This window comes from Cyanistes caeruleus, chromosome 8, assembly GCF_971803275.1.
Source record: "Cyanistes caeruleus chromosome 8, bCyaCae1.hap1.1, whole genome shotgun sequence".
In the NCBI taxonomy this organism is placed as follows: domain Eukaryota; kingdom Metazoa; phylum Chordata; class Aves; order Passeriformes; family Paridae; genus Cyanistes; species Cyanistes caeruleus.
In genome coordinates this window covers 12467276-12489781 of record NC_141708.1, presented here as the reverse complement: position 1 = coordinate 12489781, position 22506 = coordinate 12467276, and the positions used below count along the sequence as shown (strand labels likewise).

General features: G+C 38.6%; 1 protein-coding gene across 1 annotated transcript; it reads right to left on the bottom strand.

The window, feature by feature from the left end:
* Positions 1 to 1539: 1539 nt before the first annotated feature.
* Positions 1540 to 22258, bottom strand: PCGF6 (polycomb group ring finger 6). Its single transcript, XM_023929796.2, has 10 exons — positions 21491 to 22258; positions 20442 to 20541; positions 19038 to 19134; positions 18447 to 18502; positions 17465 to 17524; positions 16766 to 16874; positions 14765 to 14792; positions 14094 to 14192; positions 8676 to 8762; positions 1540 to 3800 (listed from the first exon to the last, which is right to left on the bottom strand). Exons 1-10 carry the CDS (start codon positions 21785 to 21787, stop codon positions 3750 to 3752), a joined length of 984 nt encoding a protein of 327 aa, XP_023785564.2. The 5' UTR covers positions 21788 to 22258; the 3' UTR covers positions 1540 to 3749.
* Positions 22259 to 22506: the final 248 nt, after the last annotated feature.

Here is a 22506-nt window from a genome sequence, read left to right as displayed (position 1 = left end):
AGAAACTAAGGCTCATCATCTGCTCTTGCTGGGAATTAGCAGGTCTGTACAGGAATTCAGAATTATGCTGCATTTATAAGCAGTATTTAATAAGGATCTGTGTTAGCCATGATGCTGTTAAGAAGATAATGAGAAAGGAAAACCAGAATTATCTCATCAAGTAAAGAAACAATAATGTCTGTAAAATAGTGAATGAGTTCAAGCACACCTTCCCTCACTTCCAGAGCACAAGGCTGGCTCATCTCCCATGAGGGCAGAGATGCCATCCCATAGACGGCCTGTTGTTACAGATGCTCTTCTATCATCAGGACCAAAAGTGGCTGGAGAGGAGCCAAGGTTAAAAGGAGACCTACAGAAATAAAACAGCAGCAGGAGAGCTGAAAGAAGATTGGCACATTTTAAAGCAAGCAGGCTGATTATGCAGGAAACCACAGAGCCTCAGCTCAGCCTTGGCAATAGCTAAAGGTCACCCTGCTGCACACGGATGTGCCCCAGGGGACCTGCAGCACTGGAAAGAAGGAACACATCAGTGCCTTCAGGTGAAAGAAAGCAGGATGTTCAGCCAGGAAAACTATGCTAAAAATACACTTTCTGAAGGCAGGTAAGGAAGAAATAGAAGTGGACAAAAGGGAAATAACAGGTCACTAAGCATTCATGTCAAAAATACCACAGGTTACAGAACTTCAATCCTCCCCATTAAGCCACCGACAGGGTGAAGAAGGGAGTGTTCACCTTCTGCATTTTAGCTGGCATGTGATTTACCCTACAGGAAAATCCTTTGAAGATATCCAGGAGGACCTTTTTTATTTGAAAAGCAGAATTTGACACTGACATTAGAGCCAGTAGCAGCACAGGCCTCTTGGGGCCATGCAAGTAAAATGCATCCTAGAATGACATTAATTTGAATTAACTATCAGCTTCTATACAGCTGTTAAAACTCTGCACATGAGCCCTTCTGTAGATGTGAAGTTCAAGCCAGGGTTAAGGTGAATTTACAATGTAAAATGTGACTATACTGATTATGATTTTATAGCACAGAGCTATAAATTTGAAAACAAACCCCTGAGTGATAATGGAACAGGAAGGGGCAATATTGAGTATTTGAACCAGATGCCTTGATTCCAGTGGCAGAGAGTCAGTTCACAGGGACTTGAGAACAACAGCCATAAACATAAAGGACAATAACTGAGAGGTGGCTTTCACAAAAAGATGTTCTTGTTGATGAAAAATGGAGTCCTTTACATAGGATTATTTCTCCTGTATTTCTGTGGAAAAATGATCTTGACTTCTTTACTGAGCTATTTCTCACCAAAATCCTCATTAAAAGGAGAGTCCCAGAGATTTCATGTTATTCCGGCTAACAATACCACACTTAGCTCCAGTGGAGATTGATATTGAATTACCCTTCACCATTCAGCCTCTTAATTGAAATTTGTCATTCTAACAACCCCAGAGCACATTCAGCTGTTTCACTATCATCTACTGTAATTCTGAGGCTGATGTAGGAAACATGGCATGGAAACACTCAAAAGGGCTCAATTTTTTTTTAAATTGGCTAAAATAAAGTTTATTTTACTGTTACAATATATAATCTTTTATCAACACAACTCACGAGGTGTTTACAAAATAATCTCATTTTCTACTGCATTTTAAACACTACTTTTATACAAACTTTAAAGGTAAAATAGGAGTTTGTAGCTAAAAAGGCTTTTTGTTACATTTTTTAGAAGCATCACAAGAGTTACTTCAAACAAAACTTTTTTCTTATGGTGCCAACTTCACAGACAAAACAATGTTTATTGTAAAGACCTGAGGGAGGATTCATGAAAGCTTTCTTTAGACAAAGGATGCCAGTCCTCTTAGGCTGACAGTGAACAAATACATTTGAGCCCTTGCAGCCAGGAGGGCCAATGGAATCTGGGGGTACACTGGGAAGAGTGTGGTCAGCAGGTCAAGGGAAGTGATCCTACCTCTCTACTCAGCCCTGGTGTGGCCACATCTGAAGTACTGTGCCCAGTTCTGGGGTCCTCCATACAAGAAAGACAAGGAGCTCCTGGAGAGGGTCAAGCAGAGGCCACAAAGGGTAGCTCTGCTCCTTAGGGACACTTCAGTGTCCCTTGCTGCTCCTGGCAATGTCCCCTCCATGCCTCCAAGCCAAGGGCTTCTGTGTCTGGATGGAACTTGGGGCTGCTGCTCAGGTGTCCCCAAGCTCCAGAACCCCTGTACAGCTCAGTCAAACCCTCACCTCTGGACTGAGCTGCTGCCTCACCAGCTGACTGAAAGAAAGGAAGGAGGACTGGAAGAAGGAAGAACTTCTTTACATTGAGGGTGGCAGAGCACTGAATAGGCTGCCATAGGAAGGTGTGGAGTCTCTCTCTCACTGGAGACATTCCAAACTCACCTGGACACATTCCCGTGTTACCTGCTCTGGGTCACCCTGCCTTGGCAGGGAGGTTGGACTGAATGATCTCCAGAGGCCCATCCAACTAAGAACTCTATGCTTCTGTAACTTAGGTGATCTGAAATGCCTTACAAAGGAATCTCCCTTTTCTCTGCACTGACTGTAGGGAAGGGAAAGAGACTGGTGCCTAATGGAAACTTTCATGAATCCCCACACTGACAACCCAGTACGCAGCAAGACCATTACACACAGAGCTCTCTGATCCTTAATGCTGCACAAGACAACATGGAAATCCTAAACAGAAGAAAATTTTAAAGTGTTACAGTTGTCACAAAACATAGTATTTTAACATGTTAAAATTAAAGTCACCTAATGTCCTCTGTGAATCTGGTAGCAACAGGCAGGTATTACATTACTCAACCCAGGTCTCCACTACAGTGCACTGAAACACATTAGAAAGAGTGGAAAAAGTGACCATTTCCACAGCTGCTGGAGAGGTATGTGCTAAAGTGAATGAATTTATGCTCCTGACAGTCAAGTCAGTTGATGGATTTTACATGATAGCAGAATCAGGTTGACAGTGATTAATTTATGTACAGCAAGCAGGTAGAAAGAGGTGCTACGTTTTTTTTTTCATGCATAGTTTAACCAGCTTACAGCTAGCTCATCTCCATTCAGACTAGAGATGCATGATCCACCATTTGGTATAAGCCAAACTACCAGCAAATATATTCCAGTGCAAACAAAATTGTCTTTCTTCAAGAAAAACAACAAAGTTAATGCTACTTCTCAAAAAACAATGCTTATGCTGCATCATTTTCTGCCTATTTTGGTCTGCATTTCTGAAGTTTCCTTCCTCTCCCCAAATCACATCCAAAGACAGATGATCACAGTATACTTTTCTTTTAGGCAAATGACTGTTTCTTCCCCAAAACAAATTATACTTCTCATTGACGATCATCCCTGAGAGCACTGTTCTAGCTAGACACTTAGCAAGAGAAATCTCAGAGCTTAGAGGAAAAAAAGGCTGTTCACCCTGTGAAATCTTGTGGTTTTAGAAAGTAAAAAAATTTAGCTACTTTGAGCATTTAATTTCCCTGAGCTGAGTGAAATTTGAAGACAGTAATTTGTAACATGAAGCATAGCAACATCTACAGCTGTACTTACAGAAGCTGCAATTTTTTACAGTGGTAAAGTCAGATGTTACATTACAAGCACACAGCAGTTAGTGGTAGTTCCTTTCACTTGCTTCCTGCCACAGGAAATGCGACGGCTTCTTTGGTGAGAAACAGCAGTGAAGAAGCTCCATGACTTCAGATTCATTTGCCTTCTGATATTCCAGACACCTTTAAGTTAGTGGAGATACCACCAGGCCATAGTGCAGTACAAGTAGACCATCCTAGAGAGAAGAGAAATAAACTGTCTCATCATAGCACTTTCCCTCCTCCATGAGGCATTTCTGTCACCACCTGGTACAACAATTGCTCCATGGCAGGACCCCAGCTACAATCTCACCATTTTATACTGTGTCCCTTCCATATGGAGAATGCAAGGTTTGAAGTCTCAAGGCAAATAACTGTATCCCCCTCTCCTCTTTGAGATGGAAAAGGGTGTTAAAAAAATCCCTTTCACCTGTGAAACAGGATACTTTTGACCCATTAGCCTTACTTATGTCACTTAATTCACAGGCAGCTGCTGAAAGGCCTAGCACTTCCACGATAGACCCACTGGGAATCTGGCACTGCACTGCAACTATTTATATGGACAGACTTGAAAAGAACTTCTGTTTTGAAGAGAGATTACGTTATTGCCAACTGACATGTTAGAATTTTTACTGTATTTTGCTTCAGATGTTTTTATCTGTTAATACACAAGATGTAAGATAATGTATTAGTACTAACTAACTTCATCTTCTCACCCTGTTAATAACCAGGAGTCCATTGCTAACTCCTGAAAGGACACAGGAGGAGACAGGAGCTTTAACTAACTAGGTGATTAGCATAAATTGGGATAGCAGCATTGCAAGGTAGAACAGGTTCTAAGAGGTTACTCAGGAACCTCTTGGCACATAAAAACATGGTTATACCTTCCCAAAGGTACTTATTCCTTGTGCCCACTAGTTCCTTCAAAAGAGAAAATAAGACACATTCAAAATTTATTTTTGGAGAAAAATTGTGGTCAAAACCACTTTTCCTCTGTTTTTCAGTTTCTTAAAGGAAAGAAGTATTTCTAGAAGAAGAAGATTCTGCAATGTATTTTCTTTGATAAATAATTTTGAAATGGTACATAAGGCAGTCAGACATTTAAAGGAAATAGCCCTGTTAAACCCAAGGCCAAACCCACAGCAATTCCTTCTCTACAAAAAGAAGCTGCGAGTTACCCCAGTAACTTCTTACTCTGTAATTATTCACTTGTAAAGTATTACACATTTCTTTCTATGTTCAGCTGCTTTCTCTAGATACTGTTATTAAAAGGAAGTCCAAACAGAGAATGAGCTATCACTGCCCATTACAAACCTCAAGGTTAACTTAGACACAAAAGAAAAGCAAAGCTCTCCCATGTCCTTGGACAAACATTTGTGACCCTGACCTAAAAAACTACAAAGGATTCCACCTGTTACACCCAACTATAAACTTTAAAGTTGAACTGACAGCCCAAAACATCAGCACATACAACCCTTTCAATGTTCTAAGAGCAGCAGCAACAAAAAATGCCCCACTTTCCAAATTCAATAACCCCATAGCAAAGTGTAAAACACTTCCATAGGAAATGTGTGCTAGAAGGTCATAGCAATTAAGAGCTGTGCTCTGATTTGCTGCCTAGCTCAGGAGACCAAAAAAACAGCACAATAGCATTGGGTTACAAAAAGGTGAGAGCTACAAAGACACCATTATAATCTGCCAAACCTCTGTGCCAAGGGCCAAGGACATCAAGGAAGCTACTCCTTTTAGCTTTTCCCATGTGTGAGCTCATTATATCCATCAGTGATGCAGAACTCTGAGAAGGCCCAGTTTTAAACTAGTGAAAATAACCAGCAGCTTGGATCAGGTTGCATTTCTGCAGCAGAGGGGAGGAAGGTAATACAGGGAAGAAGTTATATTCCCATTTAGTTAATAACAAGCTTCCTTTCTCTGCTACTTGATCAAACTCTTAATTACAGGCAGATCTCAACACCTGATAACAAAACCAAGCCTCTAAAAGACTCTGTGTCTTTGATCACTCCTTGCAGTAAAGCCAAGTTTTACACTGTTAAAAAAAAAAAAAAAAGCAGCAAAGTTGTTTCTTATTATATAAATTCTGTCAGTGAGATTTTTATGGTTTTGCCCAAAACAGAGCTAGAAATCCTACTTTCAGCTAATTAGGAAGATTTAACCAACCACTCAGTTTCAGAAGTGGCAAAATATCTTGACATCTACAAGATTAAACAAGATTTTTTTCCTGATTCTTTTTTAGCCTTCTATCAACTAATCAGAAATGAACACGTTAATGGCTTACATTCAACCACTAAAATCAGTTGCCTCTGTACTCCAATTAAAACAACCCAAATAGATTACTATGGGGTCAGTGTCAGGAATATTTATTTTATCATCAGATCGCACTTGGTCTTCCCACACTTGTTGGAAAGGCAGAAATGTATCCAGAAGAACTAAAATCCTGCTAGTTTGCATCTCCAGGAAACTTCCATTTACTCAGGCTCTAAGGCATCATTACACAGTGCTAGACAGTAGGAATAAATAAATAAATAAATGCAACACCCAATATTTTCACAAACAAATCTTAAGAACTGTTCTTAACCATTCATAGTAAGTAAAAGCCACTAAAACCCCCACAGTGATTATGGTTCAGAACTATAAATCACACACAATATATATGAGGCTGCACTGCAAATGCTACCAAAGAATGCATGTTAAAATTTTTATAATCACTTTTCCCTGCAAAAAGAATAATTGCTGACATGAACAAACTTGCAAGAGAAATATGTGACTTAGAATAGCAGCTATTTTTCCCCTTTAACAGTGGCTGTACTCATCTAAATAAAAGAGCCCAATGTTTATTCTTTCAAATGACTTTCTGTTGCAGAAGTAGCTACTGAAGCTGTATTCTTTGCATGAAGGATATACAACGAACCTCAGAAACCTGTAAATGACAACAGCAGTTTTGAACAGTGTCTCAGCATCCTGGTGAGAGCTATTAGGGACATTCCAAGCTCCAACACTGATTGGGAAAGGCTGGAAAGTTACAAAGGCACAAGATGCCCTTGGAGTTTAATGTAAAATTTATCAAACATTCCTTTGTACTTGTAGTTTCACTGGCCAGGACAACTGTGCCCCTTATTGAATTTCAGGTCATGGTGAGAAACAAACAACCCTCACCATTTTAGACTTGACCTATCCATTGGGATGTTTTTTCAGGGGTAATTATCTAAAAATATTTTCCAAGGTTTTTTAATCCTACAAATGCATCCTCTGGATTTCTTAAAAAATATTATAATGTTAGACTAAAGAACATGAAAATGTCACAATTATTTCAATATCAAAAAAGAAGCAACACTCCTACTGCAACGATTTGGCATCCTTAGAGATCTTCTAACAATATGAAGAGAAATTAAAGATGAACCCCGTCTTTCAAATTTCCTGTCGAAAGTGACTATGAAAGAACAAGCCTTCACAATATGCCAAGATGTTTCTTTTCTATTTGTTTGTCCAATAGAGAAGCTTTGAGAGAATTAATTGCTAGCATACTGATTTGGTAATAAATGAGATATGAAACATCACTGGAGAATGCATCCATAGAGAACTGCTCTCTTCGTGGAGCTGCTGACTGGTACTTTATCACTAAACATCAATCAGGCAGACCCAGTTCTGACAAGAAATGAAACTGTTGCAGTATTCCTTGAAGTGATGCCCCAAGAGCATTTCTCATACATGAAAAATTTTTGTGCTAAGCTCAAGTCTAAAGCCATACATGTGATATACCCCTGCTGTTTACTGAAGCTTTTAGCAGAGGGCATTTCCATCACAATGTGCTGAATTTACTTGCAATGACTCGTAGTGTTAGAAACAAGTTTGTACCAGTACCCACTTCCTCCCAGTTCTATTCCCTGCTCCCCAAACTGAATTAGGTTACATTTTCGTTTCTTCTTCATGCTATTATGAAACAGCTAAGATATCAGGTGTGGCATTTATTCCCTGCAACTGCAGAAACTGCACAAACCTCACAGATTTTAATGTTTGCCAACACTAACATGAGCCAAATATCTCTGCCCTGACTCTGAGACCCCTCCTAGTGATTCAGATCAAGTACAAGTGATACGAAGTCCAAGGGATATCAAAATTAGCTTTTCACTTCCTGCCCTCAAAACAGAAACTTTCCTGTAGCATAAGAGAGCTCAGCAGGAATTTTAAATGCAAATGTTTCTGCATGTGTGTGCACAAACAAGTGAGGAGAGCTGACTTTGCTACTATTTTAATCCTTCTGCTATCTGCTAAGATTGCTTTCTAAGTAAAATACCTATCTAATAATATTTCTTCCCACTATATTGAATATTAACTTTTCAGACTTCCAAGTTCAGATTAAGATACAATTTACCATGTATCACAATTTTACATCTCTATCTTACAATGCACTTGGCAGAGTACTTCATTGCTTTTACAGTACTTTTAAAATGGTGTGATCCTTTAAAGATGCTTTGAAAAGATTTGCAAAGAATTTTAAAAAAATGCATTCTTATTTGCAAAGCCAGCAACACTGAAGACAGCAAGTTATCAACAAGAAATACCTGGCCATACTCTCATGCTGTGACCAGAGCCAATACAATATGCATAAAGCACATTTACTGCATTCATTACCCTCTATCTTTGGTTTCTGTTTTTATAAGCAAGTCTGTTCTCCTCACCCAGTCACAAGGATAGTCTTATTTGGGATTTGTCCTCTGATTTCCCGCAGAGATGCAATCGCCAGAGAGGAAAAACAAAGAATGTTAATTGAAAGAATGGCTGGTACATCTTATCACTGGTAAGATGGCAACTTGTTTTGGGGGAAAAAAAACCCTCAAAACAAAACCCAACATAAATCCCTCATATCCAGAGCATCATGAGATGAAGAAGAACATGGTACACTTACAACTCTACTTACAAGATAAAAATGATTTTGCATAAATTGGAGAGATTTTTCTAAATAACTTCTTCAGACAAACTGGTGCTACCTGAGGGCTTAAGAGAGGTCTTCTGTTTTGAAACAAAAAACCTAGAACAAAGCCGCAGCTGCCACCCACCTGTACTGCACTCTCTCCTATGACTTGACGAATTTCCCTCAGTGTCTGGTAGTGCTCCAGCAGGTGATCACCACATATTATATCCACCTGTAAAAAAAAAAAGGCATGGTTAAGTCCAACTTGCCTTTGGAGTAGCAAAACAGTATCCAAGCCCTTTCAATTTCATTAGCAGAGCTCAATGCTAGCATGTTAGACACTAAAGCCATCTTTACTTCTGTTGTCCAAATGTATTCAGCATTCACAGCTCTATTGCACTGCCCTAATGCCTTTCGTGACCCTGACCTAGGCTCACTGCTCAACAGAGAGGACAGTTTATTGTTTCATCCAGTCTGGTGTGTCCACTGAAACAAGCTATTTAGTAATATCTGTGATGAATTTAACGGGAATTTAGATCAGGCATTAAAACCATCACAAACATCTGGTGTCATTCATCAGTTGCAAAAGAGGGAAACTTGTTTGCACCACCACCAAAAAAAAAAGAGCCATTCCTACCCTCATTCTTATCTTGAGGGAGAAAACATGTGACTAGTTCCACTTAATACTGTGGAAGAAGTGCCTGAATAGAAAGCATCTTGGCGCATGCCACTGTCAGCAGTTACATCACACAGTCCTCCTCCAGCATGCACTCAGTCAGTATTCCTGGGGTGCAGCTGCAGGGCATACTCAGCAGCTCCATGCGTTGTCCTCGAATGCAGCTGAACTCTGTCAGTGGTGTCTGAAATTCCATGGGAGGCACTTTTGTTTAGTAACTGCCCACAAAACAATAACTTTGTGGAAAACACGAACCTTAATCAGGTATTTTGAATTCCTTACTTTGATTATTATGAAAAATAGGCTTCTCTATAAAGTTACCATAGATTTACTGTGCATAACGTAAATTCCAAATTAGAGCAGCTAACATCACACTGTTTTTTTCTCTCAACTGAAGCTTGCTTACACTTTCCTTATAAGCAATTTCTACATAAGAAAATGAGAGTGCTCTTATTTGTGAATTGACAAGATCCCAAAATTGAAGATAAGAGCATTGACAATGAGCAGTCCCACAGCTTTCTGCAAGGAAGCTGCCTAAGCTCTGCCCCTGCAGCAGTCGGGGAACACACTGCAATATCATGACGTATTGTCTTATACAGCCACTTTCCACCACAGGATGCACTCAGAGCTGCAGCTATTCCACTCCCCCAGACTTATCTTCTTCTGCAGGCTGACCTACTACCTCTCACTTGTTCTTCGTGGAAAGATTTAATAAGATTTATGCTGGCAGATCACATTGTCCTGAGACTTGGGAATGCAGGAATTCTACTCCTCAGAGGTTCAGAAAGGACTAATTTACTGTACCACCTGTATTGCATGAAAATGATGCAGAATACTCTCCTCATGTTTGATTCTTCATGTGCAGAAGATGTAAACTGCTCAGCAGTACTTTTGCTTTTAGCTCCCAGGAGGAAGCCAGGAAACAAGAATTTGTGTGGACGTAACAGTAAATGCTGATTAGCTACTGAACCATACATACTCATATATTTAGCATCAACATTTGATGTATGTAACACAGCACTTAAAAAATATAAATTTTCCTTTTGGAAAATTGTCTGCAGTTCTTTCTGCTACCTTCCATGCATTCTTAACCTCTACAGTTATTACTGCAGGAAGACAAACATGACTGCTTTGCTTTCCAGAGATAGGAGTTTAATTACTTTTGCTTTACAAGCTTACTTGTACACTTTTTATAGCACAAGGCACTGTAAATTCAATCTTGCTTCCAATGAAACTTAACACATAAATGTTTTATATATTCTACAGAAACAGAAAATCTAATCCGTTTGGCCAATAAAGGCTGCAGACGGTCACAGCTGCTGACAATCTCTCAAAATTAAAATGCTTTTTTGAAAGTACACTGTTGTATCTGCTGCTCCAGTTTCAAATGGCAGTCATTAAAGAGCCAGTGTCTAATAATAAATTGAGAAGAGTTTTTCACATTTACTGCATTAGAGTTCTCTGAATACCAAATGCTTAATCTCTTAATTCCAGCACCAAAGCCTGAAATTCTGCTTGCTAATTGTTATGCTAGCATTCATTCTATAAGAACAAGAGAATAAAACATACAATGAAAAAAAATAGGTCAGTGCAAAAATAATTTGTGAAATGTGTCTCAGAGGAATCCTTGTGTCATACAGGAATGAATATATTCTGTTACAAAAGAAGCACCAGTACAGTTAGTACCGGGTTAAATGTTTCCCAAAATCATGTATAACTTAGCTGAAAAAAATGCTTGGTATTTGGGATAGTTTAGCAAGCTAGAATGTTTATAGTAATGGGGATCAGTATTTGGAGTTTCTAAGATACCTATAGGTAAGATTGGTACATGCTCGGGCTACACTCTAATGAAGCAGTGTCGATAAGGTTGTTACAGTGATTAGTGTTACAGCTGAAATTGTATAAATATGTGCACTTTGAACAAAGACAGCGCAGCTAGATTTGGGTTGCTAATACCCCTAATTCCCATGCACTTCAATAAAGCACCTGCCTATAATCTATTTGAGATTATGTGTGTTTCCAAATGCTAACAGCACCACAAGAGCTATGAATTTACTAAAATTTCAAATGACTGGTAAAATTGAAGTCAACTAGTACCAATTGCCTGAGACAGCAGTAACTGTAGCTTGACATTTGGTTGAAAGGAAGCATGAAGGTGGATCTGCTGAATACTCCGTCACTTTTGCTAAAATTCTTATTAAAATAAACTAGGTTTTCCATTATGGCATTTCTTTTCTTTCGGTGGCATGTCTGCTACTAGAGCTATTTCTCTAACAGCCACCATAACAGACAATTATAAATTCATGCTCACTAAGTAAGACAGAAATAAAATAGAAAATGTTCATGGAAGGGACACTTCACATAAGACTCATCCCAAGTGACAATTTGGCCCAGAAAGCAGTAGGCTTCAATCAATACTTTCCAAACCAACACATACCACCCAGGGAAGGACAAGGAAAACACAAAGTTTTAGAGACTGACATGAGTATTTGGGCTAGTTATTCAAAAAGTTGTCAGAATTTCCAATTTCCTCTAGCTGCTGTTTACTTTCCAGAGGCCCTAGATGCTTTTATTCCAGGGTCTAAGATTGGCATAAAGAAATTGAATCAACAACTACACTGTGTATGAGCACAGAGTCCTTTCCCCAGTCTCCCCCAAGACTGCAGTTCACACACTTTTAGGAATGCACATCTGGTTAAAGAACATTTCTGTTCCATCAGTTGCATTAATGAATTCGGAGCAGCTGGGCTGCAAGTCTTTCAGCAGTTTCTCTCATCCTTACAGAAGAACTAGCAGGAAGAAATACTGCTGCTGCAGGAGGGGCTTAAAGAAAATCACACTCAAAAGAAAACTTCTGTTGCCAAAGACAAGAATCTACTGGGTTCCAAACACTACAACCTGTATTTAGCTCCTACCAGATGTTACCTACTTAGCTATTACTGGCAATTCCAGTTTCTAAAGATTTATTTTCACCCTCTCACAACAAATTCCAGCAAGGATATTCAAGAGAGACCTTGTAATTAGAAGGATACATAAACACATACAGAAAATTAATCATTGCCCAAAGCACAGAGTTCACAACAAAGCATCAGAAAGAGTAAACTACAGTCTGCCAGCTCAAGAAGTAGATAAAAATAAATTAAGCCTTAACCTTCAGATAAATTAGAGAATTTAAAGCATAATCCATTTGCAAATGCAAATACAGAAGTCTGAAAGTAATTTGAAGCTTCAGAGTAGGAAAAAAAGAACAAAGGCAATAGCTTCAAAACTACTTTTTAGACTTTTATATATACTGCTCCACACAAGCCAGATGGCTTATTTCACATTTTCATTAACCTAAATCCATTGCACTTGTGCAGGTCAATGAAGAAGGGCAAGTATTAGTTCATATTCCAAACAAAAAGATTAAGTCAGAGATGTCTAGGGAGAGCCAGGAGTTCAGGGGGGTGGGGAACATACCTTCTATCATTAACAGGGAATGACTGAAACATTTTCAAATAGTATTTTTGAAGACTGTCAAACTAAGCTGATATTCAGTAGAAACTGACTGCACTCACAAAACAACCACACCTAGTGTCTTCATGAGAAGTTTCAACATCTTGAGAAAGGAAATCTATGAAATCATCAGCTCTTAAGATGTAGTAACATGTACCCACCAATATGAGATTGTACCTGTCTGGCAAAGTCCAAGCAGAAAGTAACTTACGGGTGAAAAATTCTCAAGTTCTCTTAACAGATGATGTCAAGATTTTACAGTCTTTCTGAAAGATACCCAACACACAGGCCCAGGCTGATTTTGAAAGATGGACATCTGCGGTTTCCAAGACACATGCTCTTGAAAATTGAGATTCTGATGTGCTATTTAAGAAAATCCAAATAAACAAAGCAATTCCTTCCCCTCAAAGAAACGACGACTAAATAATGCAAGATGTTTCTCCAGCCTCATTTTGAGGATACTTTTATTTGTTTAGAATATCAAGTCATCACCATGTAGAAGCTACAGTCTCTCACTGAGAGAAAACCAGCAAATGAAAATACATTAATTCCTCTGCAGGATGAATAATTTATATCTCATTTGCTTTGTCACCACTGAAAAGGTATGCAGCATGAATCCTCACTACTGAGACACACAGCCATGCTGTACTGTCCCAGAGCTACTGCTGTATGAAAACAGCCTTAACTCCAAACCCAGCACTAAATTTCTACCATTTCTATTCACATCAGCATCAGCTTCATCTTCCAGGAATTGACAGCTTTAACAATTATTTACACATTATGAAACTCTTGAAATTTCCCAACTGAATGGCTGCTGAAATACACTGAAGAATTGGAAACTGGTTTTGACATGCAGTTCCTCTCAAAATGGCTGAGAAATATGAAACTAAATTCTTTTGTACCATATTCTGCTCCTTCGAATTCTTATCTGGAGGAAAGTGTCTTGTGTTTGCATTCATACCTTTAATTTCAACACATCCATCCATACTATAATTCTTTCTTAGCCCTTGTTTGCCTTCAGTTAAATTTTATTATTATTCAGCCTGTACCTGTCTCTACCTTTGCATGCTCCCACATGTGGGAATGCTCCCACATTCCCACCTTCCTGTCTAGTTTTACCTTTAAAACAGCAGAATCTCTTGCCTTTGAATTTCATTTTCTGAAATTTTACATGGCTCTTTAGAAATTCTGTCCCATTAGTACAGTATTATGAAAATCTGAACAGGTTGCAGTTGAGTTAGAAGAGTTGTTCCTTGCAGCTCATAACATTGCAAACAATTTTTTAATCCTTACTGCATAAAAAACTCTAACACTACTTCTAGAATCTAATGAACAAGGGAAGTGTCTGTCCAAAGCACAGACAACTTGTGACTACTACAGCAAGTGATGTACCTGACAAGCAGGATCTAGATCCATTTTTCTTCTGAGGAATTTCTCCACATGTCCAATTGTTGCCTCCCCAGAAACACGCACAAACTTCTTTTCCAAAGGCTGCACAGAATAAATAAAGATTTTAAGTTAAAGGTTTTGGCACTAATCTCTCATAAACTCCAAACTCAAGCAACAGCCCAGTAACAGGGAAACAGCTTACATTTTACAACCCTTCTCTGATCTACCTGCAGATTACCTCATAGTGAATGGACTAAATACATATTAAAACTCCAGATGCTGTTTAAACATTCAAAAAATAATAAGCAATTGATTATTTTTTGAATGTTTTAAACAGCCCTATGCTCTGTGTGGCCCAAAGACCCCAGGATAAACAAGGCAGAAAGAAGGGCAAATATGAGACAAGAAAGGGTAGGAGATGATACTGAAGATGAAAAAAGATGATGAAAAAAATACTGTGATATATAAGGATAAAAAGAAGCAAAAAATGCTGGGTAGGTGTGATGTTATACAACAATAGGTTTGAAATACACTGGAATACAAGATTGGTTATTATTATTCTTATGAAAGCTCCAGCTGCACTCAGTATAAGAAAGCTAAACTAAATTAAATATACTCAGGTTATAAGTCCATCTGAAGTAAACTGTAAGAAAAGAATTTAATCACATTTGTACCTTAAAATTCCCTGTGCCTTCATTAGCTCTGAAAAAACAAAGAGTAAATAGTTAACATTGCTAAGATCATCAGTTATTAATATCCTCAAGCTCTTTATTGTAACAGTGACTTACTGATTTATGAGTCTTGTATATCCACTTATTTTCCCAACTCAGGCTTCTCCTTTCACCATAAATAAATTAATACTGGACTGAATTTATATATATTTTTCTCCTACCCTTTATTTTTCTGCTCCACTTTTCTTGTGAATTCAGCTATTTATGATGTTAAGATTTGTCCACATAAAATGTGAGTAAAAACCAGTGTAGCCTAAAGCAATTTTTAAACACAAGATAACACTAACTTTCATAGGAGTAGGTTGCAATATTGATGCTGCTTAAACATTCATACTTCATGATCCTTGATATTTGGAACCTTAACAGATATTACCTAAGAAGTTACTGACAGAACACAACCAACCACCTAAGGGGCTCTCTGGGCAAGATGCTGGCATTCCAGACTGTTCATATGACAATATTAATGCTAATTAGTAATGCATTAGTGCTAATTGATAGCATTAATGCTAATTAATGCTAGGAACTCAAGAAAGCAGCATATGTTCCTCTGGAATGTGGAATACATGCAAAAGTGGCAAATAACCAAATTTCCAGCTGGCTTCAGCCAAGGTTCATTGATCTGCACAGCCTGAGCACATGTTCTACCATTGATAACCTATACTCCACACCGCCTTCTTGTAGTGCAATGTGTAAATTTCTCAATTAATTAAGGCAAATACATGACATTTCATTATTCTTGCATTGCATTAGCAAGTATGTACACATGAGAGAAGAAACAGTGCAGTATTTTCATTGTACTGGAGATGGCAAAAAATCAAACATTGCTATAAATCAGCTGACCATTTGCTACAGTGAATAAATGTAACACTTGTGCAGACCACACAATAACATGGCACTTCAAATCACTGTGACTGAATATCTCCATGTCTATATATGTACCAGCTATCAGACAGAGCTAAAGAAATCTGTCACGAACTATGAAACAAACATCAAAAAGCTTTTTCACTACAGCTGTCATTTTCTTTGATACAGTTCCACTGCCACTGGTGACCACATTATAAACTGTAGAGACACAATGTAGATAATCAGACTTTCAAAGTAACAATTTCTCTGCCTGGTCCAATCTAGTCCAAGTTTTCTTTTTCCTAATTGCTTTACTAATATCTCATTGCCAAAATAATCTCTTTGATTTTGACGATATAAATAATCAAAGGTTTAAAAAGTCACTAAAATAAAATACAAAGTAGATGGTGTTAAGCCATCTTTTTTTTTGTTAGAACTATTCTGTGTTTTCTTTCATAGAAATAACAAAACCACAGTGGACATTTCCACATGGTATAGAAGGTATTTGCATAAAGCATTACCTGCTTTGCTGCCAATGCTGGACATTCAAAATAAAACTACCAAAAAACTAAATAAAACAGATTCAAAAGTCATCTTGTTTGTCAGGCAGGTACAAGTTTACTAGATTTGAGGTGTAAATTGACTTCTGCAAGTCAGTCACAAAGAAAATGAACACTGAAATTAAGGCAGGTATGTGGATTCACAATGTTAAAAACTTTATTATTTGAAAGCCTCTGAGCAGATCCAGCATTACTGGTGCTGCCACCTACAGGGATCAGGGACTGGAACAGACAGATTTCTCTGTTCAGTTTACTGAGACTGCAACGACTTCGTTAAAAATAAAACACATCTACATTTTAAAACTGCACTTCCTAGGAAGCTGCTTTTATAGGAAGATACATCTTAAACTTTTAGTTATCTGCATCATCTACCTGTACATAGCTGGCTGTCACTACTGCACTGTAAGTTAAAACTGGCTCCGCATTACTATTTGAGATGGAAGAAATGCACATTTAATGAAAACCAAGAGCCAGTTAATGGTCCATCACTGTTAGCAGCACTCTTGTCAGTCAATTGCTCTTACAGTTACCCACAACTCACCCAATAAACTCCAGAAGTATGGAAATGTCAAGTTCTGGTGGGATCCGGAACACTGAGCCCAGAACTTTTCTAGGTCTTCCTCTGCTCGGAGGAACTGGCTGTGGGACAGCTAAAATATTCAAGTAGCCAAAATGCAAAGATAACTTGAAATAAAAGCAGCATAAGATACTAACATGCACTGAGCAAAACAAAATAGCTCACCAGGTAAAAAAGCCCATGCAATTAATCCTCTTTTTTTATTACTAAATCAGCTCTTCCTACTTTCTATGCTGAATCAGAATTTTAATAGCTTTCAGCACAGAACTCTCCAAAGAGCTTTGCTTGATAAGAAGACACAAAATAATTAGAATAATCCCTGACTGTTTAGCAGACTTTGAAGCTCTCATTTTTAATCCTTTGTAATGTTTATTACTTATTAACAGCCAGAAAATAACAGTAATGCACATTTTATATATATTTCCTGGTTGTAAGCAAAATATGTAGTTTAAAATAATTCAAACATGATCACGGTTTAAGCATTGCCAATTCATCTATTTTTGCAATCTGAGATCTGTGAGTTATAATTTCCAGATAAGTAAGACTCCCATATTTCCAGTAGTACTTCCATCTTTGGTTGTGAACTCATATTTTAAAAAAAGCCCTTAAAATAAATTCTCTGGTATTTCCTTGACAGTATTTCTTAGGGTGACTACAGCTCACCTGGTTTGGGTACTTCTAATCCTCTTTCTTTATAAAAGTCATGCATTTGTTTTTTCTCTCCTGAAAAAAAATGCACAAGACAGATTGAAATGTTTCAGGTGCTGGGTATATCCGCTCTCATTGACCAATTTTCAATGAGAAAATGGTCTAAATGGTTAGAGCAGTAAAAACTTTCCAACTTTCTACAGACCTTCACCACCACTAGTATTTCATGAGCCTGAGATACTTAAGAAACCCTGACTACAATTTTATTAGTAAAAACTGGGAGGAAATCAGAGAAACCGGCCATGAATAATACTGAAAAAGCTGCAGGAACTAGTATCCTTCTGGCTGTCATGCCTCATAACATGACATGGTATTTTATAACATGTTCACTTAAAGCACAGTACTTTTATACTATATTTATATATACACATATTTTTATATATACATATATTTTTTACATATACGTTCATGGTATACAAAGCAATATAATCTATAGTCCATAATCCACTAGATTGTACATTTCACTCAGCCCACCCAGGGGGACTGTGCAGGATAACTGGCTCCTAAAGTTGAAGATAAATGAGATGAGACAGTGAACACATCTAAAATCAGATGAGTAAATACAGCAATGAGGAAAAAATAAAAGCACTTGAGAGAATCAGTCTCAGCATTTTTTTTCTACTGAGCCAAGTGAACTTTTTACACAGAACAATATGATCTAGCTCTACTAAAGTAAGAGAAATGACTATGAAATATTATCTGCATGTTTATCTGGATACTGTGACAGCTGTGTTTCATGAGATAAGGTACACATCACTACCACAATAGCATTTAGCAGCCAAAAAGATGCCATTTGTCACAGTTAATTCATTACAACTTATAACCAAACATCACAAAACTATTTTAAGGAGTCCATAGTAGAAACAAGACTTTGAAATACTCTGTTTTCTGTTCTTTTTAATCTTTACACAGTAATATAAAAAAGAAAGTGACTTACTTTCCTCCAGGTTGACAACTAATTTATAGACTATATCTTGCAGTTGTCGGTCCAGTCTATGAAAAAAAAAAAAACAAAAAAACTTTGGTGCAAGACAAAATGGTTTCAGTAAGCTGTAACAAAGATGCCAAATACAGCTTGAAATGGGATGTACATAGAGTGACAGAGCAGCAACTTCACATCTCTAAATACTCATCCTGACAGCAGAGCTTCAACAGAAGCCATGGTGTTTAAAGCACCTCCCTTCATGAATAGCTCAAGAAGGTAAAACTCAATTTTTTGAGTTAATAAATATACCATGCCCAAAAGATTTCCTCTTAAAAGGAAATCAAAGCAAATAGTTAATTGTTTATATCACTTATAGCACTGAGCAAATGCATAAAAATATCCAAGGCAGGGGTACAAACCCTAGAAATGGTTAGAAGTTGATACAAACTAGATAAAACAATAAAGAGAGTCTTTTTATCTTAATTATGGTGGTGAAACTCACAATAGTTCAAAAGAACACAATGTGTTTCTTGTAACCATCCTTTGTTTCAAATAGGAAAGCACTACAAGTCTGTACAACAAAACATGGGACAAATTTATTACCTGATATTATAGAGGGGCTGTGTCTGATGTACAACAATATTGCACTTTGGACATCTGTTGCTATAATAGAAGTGTCTCACGATGCAGCTTTTACAAACTGTAAAGAAAAGAAACCAGTAGGAGTCACATGTCCATTACACAGTGCCATCTGCTCAGGCAAAAGGGGTAAATACACCCAGACTTCCCATACAAAATTTGTCAGAGACAAAATGAAGTCACTGAACACTCCTAATCCAAAGGATGCATGGGTGAGTGTTCAATGTGTATATAGAATTTGAGCAGAGCTAAGGCAGCATGTTGACAGCTGAAAAGCACCGTACAAACACTTTCAGTAGAAACAAGGTAAGAAACTTAAGAAATCATAACTGCCATTTTCACTATGTTTTACAAGTCCTTTAAAATTTGGAATGAAAGCTACTAAGTAGAAATACCTAGAATAAATAACCTACTATCAAGTCAGCTCCCCATCAGCCTGAACAGAGGAAACTTTTCCATAACATTTTTCAGGAAAGTTCTAAAACACCACCACTATTGCATTTGCAACATTATGCTGTCCTTACTAACAGCTGTGCCTCTTTGTAAATTGCAAACTGTGCTGAATACTTTGTGCTATAGAACAACCTAGTGAGTACTGCTCCAGAAAAAGGAAAACAAAAAATAGAGAGAAAAATAAGTTTTCCCTCTATACAGTGTGAAGTTTGGGAGATCTAGTAAACCAGGATTCTTGGATTCAGGTATGAACATGGGTGTGGCTGAAAGAGTTAGCTTCAAAGAAAGTGTTTTATTAGTTTGGAGAGAAAACAGTTCTGTTAGTACTGGGAAAATTGTTGGCACTAGGATCAAGGTGGAAAAATAACAAGACAAGCACATTGAAATCAGTTATTTATTACCCACCTATTTCCATTCATCAGATTATGGACAAACTGTCCCATGGGTGCAGACCACAGTTTCTGTATCTGAACCGGTACTTCCACACAGGCGCTTATGGGGTTTTGTGAATTTACAAGCTCACATCAACAACAGCTTAGGAAACTTTCTAGTCCATTAAAAGCAGAGCCATGCACAAACCTTCTTTTCTTAGTTACACACTCAAATTCCCAGAGCCTACTCAAAAAAAAAAAAAATTAAGAAAATGTATGTAGTAGCTCTGCTTCTGTCTTACTTGGGCTTTATCTTTTCCTACATCTTCTTCCTTCATAATATGAAAAGTTGACTTTATGATTGATTGATTGAGTAATTTCCTGATGCCTAAAGTATCCATATATATCTTGCTTAAGGAACAGAATAAATGCAACACACATTCACTTTGAACAAAGAATTGTTTTTCTGAACTCAGAACATTTCAACAGCTGAATTCGTTTGAATTTGCAACTAAACCCTTAGACAATACTGACAAATACTTACAGGTGTGCAGACATTCTGTAATAGTTGTAGCATCGATAAAGTAACCCTTGCAGATGGAACACAGGATGTAGGGGGTCAACTCTGCGAGGTTTATCATACGCTGCAAACAAAAATTGGTAAGTCTGAATACACAAGCTAAGCCATGAAATTCCCTGCAGCTTCCAAAATACCATAGCCCTAAAACCATGGGAAAAAATGGGATCAATATGTTACAGGAGTGGGTTTTCCTAACAGATCAGCTGCTTCTCATATACAGCTCTTTTCTGAAGACTTCTACCTAGTCTTCTAAATTGAGGATTTTGACAGCAGTAATCCAATTTATTTAATTAATCATACCTAAAAAGAAAACTTTAAGCAATCATTTTGGGAGAAGTTCTTTTGGATAAACTCTTTTAACAAAATATCACATAACCAGCAAGCTTGAAGTGGTTGGGGTGGTAAATAACATTATTATTTGGAAATGCTCAGCAATGCTCAGTTGGAGTCCCAAATCAAGATACAGAGAGTCTGCATGACAAGAGACAGTCATCTCTTGTTTGTACACACAGTTACGGATTATACAAATACACACAGAGGCAAAAGCTGAAATTTCACTGCTTTGAATCCTAGTCATGAAGAACATTTACCGGGAACGCACACAAGTAGTTCCACAACAGCTTTCGTGGCTGAATAATACAATTTCAAAAAAGAACAAATTTCTTCAATAGCGACGATCTGAGATATGTCTGAAAGAGCTGACACATTAGATTCTTACGTTTCCTCTCGTCTCAAAGCCCGACTAAAAGGCTTTCTTTCCCTCAATAACACCATTCATTTCGCCCACGTGCCACGCTCTACCACCCTCCACCAACCTCTCAGCCACGCCGAGAGTTTGCAAGGGCTTCACTTAAATGAGACAGATGAAGTGAACTCGGATAATAATAAAATATATATTAAAATAAATAACAAATATAACAAAATAGTAAAAATAATAAAAAGTCCATTACCACACGCGGGGCACGCCGGGAGCGGGGCCTGGCGTGCCCCGGGCACCCTCCCGCCACCTTTACCTCCCGGTCGTCGTCCGAATCGAGTTCCCCGTCATCCGTTCCGAACCGAGCCCTGGTGTCGCTCTCCACCTCCTCCTCCTCCACCTCCTCTTCCTCGTCGTCTTCGTCGTCGTCGTCCTCATCGCCGCTGGACTCCGAGCGACCCCGCTCGAACTCGAAGGGCAGGGAGCGTGACCCCGAGCAGCTGGGGGCCCCCTCCATGTCCCGGTCCTCATGGGCCGGGCCCAAGCCCTGGCCCGCGCCCGCTCCATCCCCGCCCGACAGCGCTGGGACCCCAGATCCGGTGTCTCCCTCCATGTCCACGGACCGGGGCTGCCACGGGTCGGTCCTGGGCCCGGGGCGCAGGCGTGGGAGCGCTGCGGGGCACGCTGGGAAATGTAGTTCTAAAAACGCAATGCTGATCTACCGCGCGTGCGCTGGGCAACAATCGGATTATAGTTTATATCCCCACTGCTTTTTTTTTTTTTTTTTTCCTTAATTCTTTTTTCCAAGCGACTCTCCAATGAACTTATTTGTCCCGAAAGACTACAAATCACACAATACCAGTTTCATTCAAAATAAGGGTTTAATTCTGTAACATAATTAAATTGTTTGGGTCGCAAGGGACCTTAGAAATCATCTAGTTCCAACCGCCTGCCATGGGCAGGGACACCTTCCACTAGAACAGGTTGCTGAAAGCCTCATCCAGCTTGTCCCGGAACACTTCAGGGCTGGGGCATCCACAGCTTCTCTGTGCACAGCCAGTGCCTCAACACTCTCACAGTAAAGAATTTCTTCCTAATATCTAATCTAAACCTGCTTTCTGTCAGTTTAAAATCATTCTCCCTTGCCCTGCCACTACATGTCCTTATCCAAAGTCCCTCTCCAGCGCTCTTGTAGTCCCTTTAGACACTGGAAGGTGCTGCAAGGTCTCCCTGGAGTCTTTTTTTTCTCCAGCCTCAACACCTCCAGCTCTCTCAGCCTTTCGACAAGTATCACGGAATCTCTGTTTAACAGACACAATTAGAAGAAGCAGT

What these genes read in the sequence shown, in the direction of transcription:
- PCGF6 (XM_023929796.2), bottom strand. Translation starts at nt 21,787, where the DNA reads ATGGAGGGAGACACCGGATCTGGGGTCCCAGCGCTGTCGGGCGGGGAT. An exon ending in ATTAGAAGTACCCAAACCAG is followed by an intron (nt 16,875 to 17,464) that starts GTGAGCTGTAGT and finishes TGAATATTTTAG; the next exon opens with CTGTCCCACAGCCAGTTCCT. An exon ending in TAGGAGAGAGTGCAGTACAG is followed by an intron (nt 3,801 to 8,675) that starts GTGGGTGGCAGC and finishes TCTTCTCTCTAG; the next exon opens with GATGGTCTACTTGTACTGCA.